The sequence below is a fragment of the Bombus pyrosoma genome, linkage group LG3 (genome assembly GCF_014825855.1).
Source record: "Bombus pyrosoma isolate SC7728 linkage group LG3, ASM1482585v1, whole genome shotgun sequence".
Classification (NCBI taxonomy): Eukaryota; Metazoa; Arthropoda; class Insecta; order Hymenoptera; family Apidae; genus Bombus; species Bombus pyrosoma.
Genome location: NC_057772.1, coordinates 16,216,227 through 16,227,141, shown reverse-complemented (window position 1 = coordinate 16,227,141; position 10,915 = coordinate 16,216,227). Strand labels below are relative to the sequence as shown.

General features: G+C 31.3%; 3 protein-coding genes across 5 annotated transcripts in view; 1 reads left to right on the top strand and 2 right to left on the bottom strand.

The window, feature by feature from the left end:
- Positions 1-643: 643 nt before the first annotated feature.
- LOC122565827 (succinate dehydrogenase [ubiquinone] flavoprotein subunit, mitochondrial) lies at positions 644-8,042 on the top strand. The gene is made up of 10 exons (XM_043722225.1): positions 644-881; positions 2,490-2,916; positions 4,660-5,058; positions 5,137-5,305; positions 5,704-5,870; positions 5,991-6,217; positions 6,295-6,439; positions 6,530-6,834; positions 6,910-7,009; positions 7,108-8,042. Exons 1-9 carry the CDS (start codon positions 822-824, stop codon positions 6,994-6,996), a joined length of 1,986 nt encoding a protein of 661 aa, XP_043578160.1. The 5' UTR covers positions 644-821; the 3' UTR covers positions 6,997-7,009; positions 7,108-8,042.
- LOC122565835 (high mobility group B protein 4-like) lies at positions 2,925-4,644 on the bottom strand. The gene is made up of 4 exons (XM_043722240.1): positions 3,842-4,644; positions 3,635-3,737; positions 3,337-3,573; positions 2,925-3,257 (listed from the first exon to the last, which is right to left on the bottom strand). Exons 1-4 carry the CDS (start codon positions 3,976-3,978, stop codon positions 3,144-3,146), a joined length of 591 nt encoding a protein of 196 aa, XP_043578175.1. The 5' UTR covers positions 3,979-4,644; the 3' UTR covers positions 2,925-3,143.
- Positions 8,043-8,206: 164 nt separating the features above from the next.
- Positions 8,207-10,915, bottom strand: part of LOC122565832 (protein pinocchio) — a 58,314-nt gene continuing 55,605 nt past the window's right edge. For all 3 annotated transcript variants that reach the window (XM_043722235.1, XM_043722233.1, XM_043722234.1), the window contains exon 10: positions 8,207-10,411. In XM_043722235.1, coding sequence (XP_043578170.1) covers positions 10,301-10,411 — 111 coding nt within the window. In that variant the 3' untranslated portion in view covers positions 8,207-10,300. The remainder of the gene's footprint in view (positions 10,412-10,915) is intronic.

Genomic DNA, 10,915 nt, shown 5'->3' with positions numbered 1-10,915 from the left:
ATTCTGAAGTTTCCTGAAACATCGTAGTACATGTGTACATTTTGAAACCAACTTGGTATGATCGATGTTTCACCAAGTAATGAATGGCCAAATTTAAATTAAAAAAAACAACGACTATATACAAATATGAATAGATTTACCTCTCTATTGTCAAAGTTCTGTAACTTTCACTAGCATTTTTAATTTATATCGATGCCTACTTGTAGTGATTTATCGATAGAGTTTGAATTATTTAGGCTTTTTAGTTTAATATTCATTCCTTAGAGCACAGATAAATGATGTACATTACACAGATTATATCGAGTTACTTTCCCTTTAGAACCCACGCACTCGTGTAGCTACATAATTCAAAATACCGTTAACACCCCATCGTATGTAAAGTGAAATGAGAACCGCTTGATTTCTTTCGCGGTATCGTTTAATTTTCCCGCCTACGGTTAACTATTATTTGTGACGTTAACTTTGAAATTTCGAAGGACGAAGAATTAATATTAAAACAATTATACGTTAAAAATGCTAAAAACAGACAAAGTGTATGAATGAAAAACAATGAGATTGAAGCAAGAAATTAGCGAGTACCTTACAAATGAGGTTATCTCGTGACGATAGGATTGGCAGCACTGATATTCGTCAGGAAGCTTCCGCCAGTAGTCGGTACTCAACCGACTTGTACACTTCACGTCGCCGTGCGAGAAGTGCGGGAGTGAAGTTAACAAATATTAGCATTTGCACGGTGAAGCCGAATCGCGCAATCAACAAAGAGGTGCGCGTGTCATTGTTAATAATAACATTTTCACCTGAACAAGTGACATTATACCGAGATGAGCGGTCTTTTGAAGCTGTCGTCTTTACTGGCGAGAAATCCTCCCACAACGACGTTGGTAAGCCGATTTTCGTTAAGTTATATAATTTTTAATCTAACAATGATGTACCTGCTATATAATACTCGGCGCTGATCAATTACGTAAGTTTACTAACATATCTTAACGAATACCTGTATCGATTCTCTCGCAAAATATTTTTCGTTACAAACATCAGTCTTTTGAAACTGTCTAAAAATCATGAATAAATAAATACTGGAAACACGCTGATTAAAATAATAGTGATTTGAATAAATTCAAGCTAGACAGGAGAACGTTTAGCAGACGATTCTAACGTCGAATGTTTTTTCTTACCGCACTTCTTTCATTTCGTACGCGCCACCCCACAATAGCCGGCCTACACAATAATCATGATTTTCACTGCAAAGTAGATAACAATGATTCTAATTTCCGTTATCTTCACTAAACAAATATTTTTTGGTCTATTCTTCACCTTGATATCGACCTTAAATATGTGACAATGAAAACAATTGCTGTGTCTTACTTTAGAAGTTTAATTATAATTGCGGATAAACTACCGGCAGGGGAAACTGACATTAGCGCGAAATTACACTCTTTAAATATCATTTCATATGTTAATTCATTAACTTTACCATCTTCGAATTTCTTTTTTTATATTCATCATATTATATTAATCGCAAATAAAAGCGTAATAGATCTGTTTTAGATAATTACTTGGTTTTCATTCTATTAATTTGTTTCGTATTAAATATTCAATTTTATAACCACTAGCCATCCTTTTCAACATGACTTTAGTATGATTAAAAGTGTGTAAAATTGAAATTTAAATGCAGTATATCTAGTATAGGACAAAAGCTTATCGCCAACATATCATTTCTCTTAGCCTCCATATGGTAAATGATGTTCATCGGGTAATACATAGCTCTATTCTATGGCCTCATTGTGAAAACATTTTCAATTCGATAAGGATAATTACTTTCCGGTATATAACAACTTTTTAATCATTTATATGATACATTCAATAAATAATAACCCATTGATATATTTCAGTACATTTCAATAAAATTGCACGAAACGCAATTAACCTTGTTTATGATACAGGACAATCACGCGTCTTACAATTAATTACATAATTTTACATATCATTATTATATTTCTATCACAATACTAGCAAACTATTTTTATCACAATAAATTTTTAAAAATTATTGTAAATTAGGTTTATTTTTATGTATCTTTAAAAAAATTTGTCAAAATGTAGTCTTATTACGAAAAATATTACTCGAGATCAAATCTTCGGTCAGATATCGTTGATGTTGCAATGTCACTAAAAATCAGTATATTACGAGTGACATATTACGTATTAAACTACGGCCAAATCATTTATTAAATCGAATTACGTTTTGTAACGATTTAAACAGTGTCACCTTACTTTTTTCAATTCAATTTCTAAAACTGTTTCGTGTTTTATAAATAGAATATTAATGCAATGTGATTATGCTATATATATGTATAAGTCTATGCATACACACACTTGCTATGTACAGACACTATAAATATAAGATTCAGTCATGATTTTGTATAATTATCACATGTGATATCTATTTGTCCTAACCAATCTTTTTATCATGCTTTCATGTTATTTCAGAACAAATTTGGATTATCGGTCATTACAAATCGCAAACTTCATTATACACCAGATGGCAAGGCTGCAAAAATCTCAGACAATGTTTCTAAGCATTATCCACTAGTAGATCATACTTATGATGCTGTTGTTGTGGGTGCTGGTGGAGCAGGATTACGTGCAGCTTATGGCTTGGTCGCTGAAGGATTCAAGACAGCGGTCATTACTAAACTATTTCCTACAAGGTCACATACTGTTGCTGCTCAAGGAGGTATCAATGCTGCTTTGGGTAATATGGAGGAAGATAACTGGCAGTGGCACATGTATGACACAGTTAAGGGATCTGACTGGTTGGGTGATCAGGATGCTATTCATTATATGACACGTGAAGCACCAAAGGCTGTCATTGAATTGGAGAATTGTGGCATGCCTTTCAGTCGAACTTCAGATGGTAATATCGTTTATAAAATATAGGCAATGTTGTATGTTTTATATAAAAAGTAAATGTATCATTCTAAATCTTGCACGGATCATAAATATATTTTAATACAAATGAAAAATTTTATTATATATGAAAAATTTGACTCTTCTTAATAATAAGTTACACAATGAGAAAAGTTATCAAAACATCAATTGGTTATAAATACCATCACATACATATAACTGATTGCATTGTATTTATGAACTCATATCCGACATATCTTCACTTGTATTTGTGGCTGTTGTACCAGAAGAGTTCGATTCATTATCTGATTCAGTATTACTTTTATTCTTAATAGATTTTTTTGGTTCCTATAATTAAAGACCTATACTATACATACTGTGTAAGAGATAAAAGATTTTAGTTAATTTAAGCAAATAAGGTATTAACCCTTTTCTTTCTTTCTCTCTTGCCAGTTTTTTCTTGTTTTTGTGTATCTTCATTTTTTGGTTGTTCTGTATTTGTATTAACAACGTTACTTATGTTTTCAATCTTTTGTTGATTTTGCTTTTTATTTTTAATATTCATAGCTGCCTTTATATATGGTTGTTTTTCTTCAAAAGGCATTTTTTTCCATCTTTCACCAGCTATCTGGAATATTTTTGTACTTCTGATACCAGTAAGATTCTGTAAATGTAATTTTTTTTTATTGATAAGCAAAAATAGATTTTTTTATATGCTTAATTACTTGTCTGAAGTCCTGAACAAAATTTATGAAAGCATTTGAACTTATCCATTGTTTAGAATTCTTACATGGTGAACGAGAACGAGAATGGGTTCTTTGACTTGAACTATACAAATATTAAATATAGAGTGTAATTGTTTATATAATGATAATTAATTAATCAATTTATAACAAATCAGTCATAAAAATATCTAAAAGTGTACAAATTACTTATTTGACTTCAGTCTATAATTTGATTCAGATTCTTTTATTTTTTGAATCTGATTATTTGTTTTATACTCTTCGTCTTTGCGATTCTTTTCAGCAGATCCATTATAATTTTGCTTCTGTTTTATATTTTTATCCATAGTTGAAATCCAAATAATTCGTAATTTTTCAATGTTTATAATAACACCTAAGCATTTTTTACTCACGAACCTGTTATTTTAAAGACGTAGGTATTATTACTACCAAAATTTATAACTATCAAAAACAGTATTGATAAGAATTTATAATTGACATTTAAAAATAACAAATCACATTTTACGGTTGCCATGTATCATAGTTGGAAGCGATATAGCGAGGCCGTAAATTAAAACGTAAAACATTAAACGGTGATATCGATTGATCTAGCCGCACTCAGGGCCGTATGCATCCTGTGGCCAGGGTTGCCAGAGAATTCTCTACCGCTAACATACCTACTTGAAAGGAAGAAATAATTCTGAGTTATTATTATACAGCCCTGAACAAGGGTCACCCACAAATCGAGCTCCTTATCTCCCCTTAAGTGTCTCAATTTATGATCTCATTATGTCATTTCCAGCTGATACCTAGGTATTGTTGTACTCTTACTAGTAATGTGAATATGCTTATTTGTTGTATAGTTTCAATTTCAGAGTGCTATTTGTAATGATAAAAGATAAATTTATAGATAAAATATTCTATAAATTTATAGAATAATAAGAAATATTAATCTCAAAAAGGTGACCTTATTATGTATATGTAGTATCAAAATAAAAATTTTTCAGAAATAATCATTCTTATTTTAGGCAAAATATATCAACGTGCTTTTGGTGGACAATCCCTGAAATTTGGGAAAGGTGGTCAAGCTCACAGATGTTGCTGCGTAGCAGACAGAACAGGTCATTCTCTACTTCATACATTATACGGTCAATCATTAAGCTATGAGTGCAACTATTTTGTCGAATACTTTGCTCTGGATTTACTAATGGAGGATGGAGAATGCAGAGGTGTGATTGCTCTTTGTTTGGAGGACGGTACACTTCATCGTTTTCACGCTAAAAACACAGTACTAGCAACTGGAGGCTATGGTCGTGCATATTTTTCTTGCACATCTGCTCATACATGCACTGGCGATGGCACTGCAATGATATCTAGAGCCAATTTGCCAAATCAGGACTTGGAATTCGTGCAATTCCATCCTACTGGTACAAAATAACGTGTAAACATTGATTTGATTTCTACATTCGTATATGTTATATTTATAACATTATTTCTTATTTTAGGAATATATGGAGCTGGTTGCCTCATCACAGAAGGCAGTCGCGGTGAAGGAGGCTATCTCGTTAATAGCGAAGGTGAAAGGTTTATGGAACGTTATGCTCCAGTCGCGAAAGATTTAGCCTCTAGGGATGTTGTATCTAGGTCTATGACTATAGAAATCCGGGAAGGCAGGTAAGTCGTATAAATATACACATACATATATAGATTATTTAGAAATCATACAAAAAGTGGAAATACGTAATTTCTTTGAGGCAAAGTAAATGGAAAATTCTTCTACTATCTGCACTGAATATCATTATACGATTTATTACTGTTTATATTAAACATTTAGGTAATTTCTCTACTAAGTAATCGTACAATCTTAAAAATCCGTGTGATAAAAACAGATAAAAACTATACTTTAGTCAAAGTTTATTATAAACATAAAATTTATATTTATTTATATTGATTTATTTTATTTCATCATTAAAAATTTAGATACACTAACTGCATAATTTTTTGATAGCTTATAAAAGAGTTATATGAGATTAACGATGGTTTATTTATCAATATGACTTAATTTTATTTAGAGGTGTTGGTCCAGAGAAAGATCATATCTATTTGCAACTCCATCATTTACCTCCTGAACAGTTAGCAGCCAGGCTACCTGGTATTTCAGAAACAGCAATGATATTTGCTGGAGTTGATGTAACAAGAGAACCTATTCCTGTTATACCTACGGTACACTATAATATGGGTATGTACCCAGTTTTTTTTTTAAATTTCGATTCTAAAAGAAAGATACATTATTAAATGTTAAAAGTAATGTAAGCCTATTAGATAACAATTTCATGTTATTAAAAATTTAATTATATAGGAGGAATACCTACAAACTACAAAGGTCAGGTTCTAACAAGAAAAAATGACCAGGATACAGTTGTGCCTGGACTATATGCCTGTGGAGAATCGGCTTGCGCATCTGTTCATGGTGCCAATCGTCTTGGTGCAAATTCATTATTAGATTTAGTTGTGTTTGGTCGTGCTTGTGCTAAAACAATCGCAGCGGAAAATAAACCAGGAGAAATTATTGGTCCTCTGAAACCTGTTAGTAGCATGTTTTTGCAATGATTATCGATTAGTATAATGCAAAAACCGATTATTGTGATTAATATATGTTTTAGAATGCTGGAGAAGAAAGTGTAGCAAATTTGGATTGGGTTAGAAATGCAAATGGTAGTATTTCTACGGCAGAATTGAGATTAAGCATGCAGAAAACTATGCAAACCCATGCAGCCGTGTTCAGAACAGCTGAAACATTACAAGAAGGTAGAAATTCAATTGAAAATTTAATTTAGAATTGTTGTAGAAATATTGTAAATAGCGATTTAAAGCTAAAGTATTTTTTAATTCTATTAGGCTGTCAGAAGATGTCTACTTTATACAACAAGTTGAACGATCTGAAGGTGTCGGACAAATCTATGATCTGGAATTCCGATCTTGTAGAGTCTCTTGAATTACAAAACTTAATGATCAATGCTATGCAAACAATAGTAGCTGCGGAAAATAGGAAAGAAAGTCGTGGGGCTCATGCACGTGAAGATTTTAGAGATAGAATCGATGAATACGATTATAGTAAACCGATAGGAAACCAGAAGCCCAAATCGTTGGATCAACATTGGCGAAAACACACACTTACAAAAATCAACCCCCGAACTGGCGAAGTAAATATCGAGTTATATACAAATTATATTCACTTTCTTTTTAAATAGCTTACTGAATTAAGCTAAATTTTTCAGGTATCTATTGAGTTCAGACCAGTCATAGATAATACTCTAGATAAACAAGAATGTGCGACGGTTCCACCTGCAATTCGTTCCTATTAGAATTTTGTTCGAAGTAAATATATAATTTTAGCCTGTCCTAGTCTTTTAATGAAATTTGTTCATGGCCATGTATTGTAAAATTGTCCGTACAATTGTTTAATTTTTGTACAGGACGGAACGATCGACAAGAAGAAGTTACCAATATCCTATCATTACAATGCTGCAACTTTATTTATTACTGCACGTGAACCATGTCGTACACCAAAGTGTAATTCTTGTCAATACTTGCACGCGTTGCAAGCAAGATTAGTTGTCCTTGTAGGATAATGGTGCTGAGATTCTCTTTATTATTTCAAAGAAGAGTTTGACCGATTTCTTAGCAAATTAGTGCTGCGTTTATGTAAACTAAATAGTAAAATATTTTAGCGTGATTTAGGCAGCAAATAATTTCACGCACAGATTTTTTAAGGAGCAACGTTGCCCTTACCTCTATGCAGTCTTTTCAGTATTTGTCTCTTTATGTAATTCTCAGTCGGAATAATGTCTTTTTCTACCGAACAGTTTTGCAAATTGTATCCAATAATGTTAAGAGCTATATAATGGAGATATTTTGTACGATAATTTATGAGTTAATATTCTCTAAAAGTTGTACAGCAAAAGTATGCCACTTTCAATGCGGCTATATACTTAAAGTTCACAGGTTAATATAGAAACAGTCTTAATTAAAGAGCAACAACTAGACTTAATGTGTTTGTGATCAAAACTTCCCAGTATTTGATATTTGATAGTAAAATTCATTCTTGTCTGATATAGCACAATTTTGTCCGTGTTTTTAGTTTGGAGTGCTTATTTCAGTACTTATTTCAGCATTCAATATATAGTTTGTATCTTCTTTGGTGATCAATCTGTTTCTACGTTGGCTATTACAGTAGTGTATTATTTTTATCGTACTATATATTTCATGAAATATACAAATAAGTAATCTTGAAATCAGAAAGTGCATAAACAGAATAATGTACTTTGATATAATTCAACATGAGTGGATATGCTACACAGCATAATAAAAATGTACATAAAATTGTCAATAAAAGAGAAACCTTCATATACTCCTTTTTATTCACTATATTATTTTTATTAAAAATTATTCTGCTGCGTAAATTATGCGTGTCTTGTATGTGTAAAATTTTACTTTTCATATGTATGATTATTGTATTGTATATATATGTCTTGTGTTATTTATTGTTACTTTATGTTTATAAATAACACCAACTTTTTTTTGACGAATATCGTTTATTAAACCCATAATAATAATTTTAATGTTTTGGTCATAAATAAGAATTTTATTGATTAAATAAAAATTGCTACCAAACGTTTTTTCTAAAGCATTAAACTAAAGCTTGCAGCTAGGCTAATACTTCAGAAAATGTTCACGAGTAATAAATGAGCATGGACTTGATGAACATGTTCTCACATACGAAATATTACACCGTCAAGAAATATACAGATATGTTCAGAAATGAATCGTGCATAAATTATACAATCATTTCACGAAAACTAATATTAAAAGCATTTCGGTGAACGGTTTAAGAAATGAATGAAATGGTATAAATTCAATAAAATTATTGGCACCAACATAAATGCTTCTCTTTGATCATTTTTTCATATAAGCTACATATACATTATTTAGCTAAAACGGAGTAGAAACATATTATTACGTGGAAAATAGTAGAGAGTGACGTATTATTTAGCTACTTTCAACTTGACAAATCTAAAATCGTATTTTACAATAAAATTGTTGTACATACGGTTATTTAAAGTTGGAAATTTTTTCCATTGGAAACGCGGTATATTTTTAACTCATAAAAAGAAGTTTAATTCACGTTTGCTAGCTTTCTATACTGATTGATTTTTTCGCAGTTCTGCTTCTTAGGTTAATTTTTGTGTTTCTTGGCACTTAGCACCAACATTTAAGAGTGCAATCGCAAATGAAGACGTATTATATTTAGTATAATATACAGAAGTTTCTATATCTCTATGAAATCAATCTTTTATCACTCTATACGTATTTCCATCGTATACAATAGAAAGCTTCCATTTATAATTTAATGGTATAGGTCTATGATGTTAGATTGATGTGAGGTTATGGATTAGGTTAATTAATTTTTTCTGAAGTTAATACGTCTTCAAATTTTAGATAAACTCTTCTTGCGCGTTATATTGCAAGTTCCTCTTAATTATCAAGTAATTATTTGAATATAATGTATGTTATTTTCGAAAAAGATATAGTTTACCCAGCTTTCAATTAAAATTTAATTCCTAATTTTGATTCCGTAAATCTAATAATAAATACATATGCCATTCTTTCAGATATTAACCTTCTCGTTTCATATCTTTTAAACTACACTGATCCAAGATACTATCTTTTTACAAATTGATCTAATAACAGAAATTCATTTTGCTTTATAATCTCGTAAAATGGTACTTAAACCTCGAAAGTTGTGTGTTTTCGAGACCAAATTTACAGTAGCTAATAAAGAAAAGTCTAAATTATAGTTTTTTGTCACAAACTAAGCGTGAAAATACTTATTGCAGATCCGTAAAACCGTGATATACACGCATGCGCGCGCATTTTGGAACTACTTATTCACGCTCTACTACCATTTTGGATAAGTATTTTCTCGCTACTTTTGCCAAAATATAGCAGCGTTTCATTGTAGTGAAAGATATATAAAAACTTATGTACTGAATTCAAACAACGTTGCACCAATATTTATCGATTAACGAGGATATCCGCTAACCGACCACTATTAACGAAATGTAATTACAGCCCTGATTAATTCTTCCAAAAGCACACAGCTGTATCAATTTGCTGGTCAATTGTTTCTGAGAGGCGAAATCATTTTAACTAATTTTTAACAAAATTTCTGGTAATACAAAGAGATCAAACGTGGTATTGTATCATATTTCTTGATCTATCAAGAAGCAATCGTCAGCAGCGAAAATTCCACGCAGTAGTTCTTCGCCTTTTTAAACCCAAATGACTCTTGAATTGACGATGACGATGAAGATGGTGACCTTTGCTTAAGCTCTCAGAAGATTCTTCGCTAATCGACCGTTCATGGTAATGCATCATCAAACATGAAGCCATGGAAGAAGAACGGGTTTCATTGTTCGATGTTGTCCGTTCCGTTCTCGCTCCTCAGGAACATAATGTATCAATTATACATCCAAAATCCACATTCACACATTTCCGACTCGCACAATGGTGGTGGGGTGACGCTATATGGATGGTGATGGATTAAGTCTTGTGCATGGTTGACGGTACACGACGATGTCTCTCTATGCATTTGCTGTTGAACATCGTTCACGATGTGGCTCGTAGTTTTTCCAACGCGGGCACCAGTGGCTCCTCGATGGAAGGACCGCAACTTAATCCACATTCACCAATCCATCTTGCTTTACCACTGGCGTGCGACTGTAAAATAAAAAAAATAAAAAATAAAAAATAAAAAATTTATTTTTCTATATTCTTGATTCATTCATTTTATTATACTATAATGATCTATAATAGATGAACATTTTACTTAGTCGCAGAAAGACAAATGTACTACGTCGTTGCATGCATGGTATTTTTGAAATTATAGCTAATTCTTTTTACGACAGACAGTTACGCCATTTTTAATATACCGATATCAATTGCAATTTCATTAATCCTAATTATTCATAGAAAGTTACAATGTAATTTATAGAACTTGTATACTTCCTGATAAAAAATATCATAGTTCTTCTATTTTTAAAATATCTATTTCTTTAGAAACTTATTTTTTGTACTTAAAATTTTATATTTATTATAAAATTTTGTATATTCCTTATTTATGTAGCTATTTACATCATGTTCATTCTTCATTATATTCTTATATGCAATTTCTTGATCTTCATTTATTGATTAAAAAAGAAGCTAAAAAAGCTTTATTGCTTA

What these genes read in the sequence shown, in the direction of transcription:
- LOC122565835 (XM_043722240.1), bottom strand. Translation starts at nt 3,978, where the DNA reads ATGGATAAAAATATAAAACAGAAGCAAAATTATAATGGATCTGCTGAA. An exon ending in TATAGACTGAAGTCAAATAA is followed by an intron (nt 3,738 to 3,841) that starts GTAATTTGTACA and finishes ATATTTGTATAG; the next exon opens with TTCAAGTCAAAGAACCCATT. An exon ending in AGAGAGAAAGAAAGAAAAGG is followed by an intron (nt 3,258 to 3,336) that starts GTTAATACCTTA and finishes CTTTAATTATAG; the next exon opens with GAACCAAAAAAATCTATTAA.
- LOC122565827 (XM_043722225.1), top strand. Translation starts at nt 822, where the DNA reads ATGAGCGGTCTTTTGAAGCTGTCGTCTTTACTGGCGAGAAATCCTCCC. An exon ending in TACGGTACACTATAATATGG is followed by an intron (nt 5,871 to 5,990) that starts GTATGTACCCAG and finishes TTAATTATATAG; the next exon opens with GAGGAATACCTACAAACTAC. An exon ending in TTATTGGTCCTCTGAAACCT is followed by an intron (nt 6,218 to 6,294) that starts GTTAGTAGCATG and finishes TATATGTTTTAG; the next exon opens with AATGCTGGAGAAGAAAGTGT.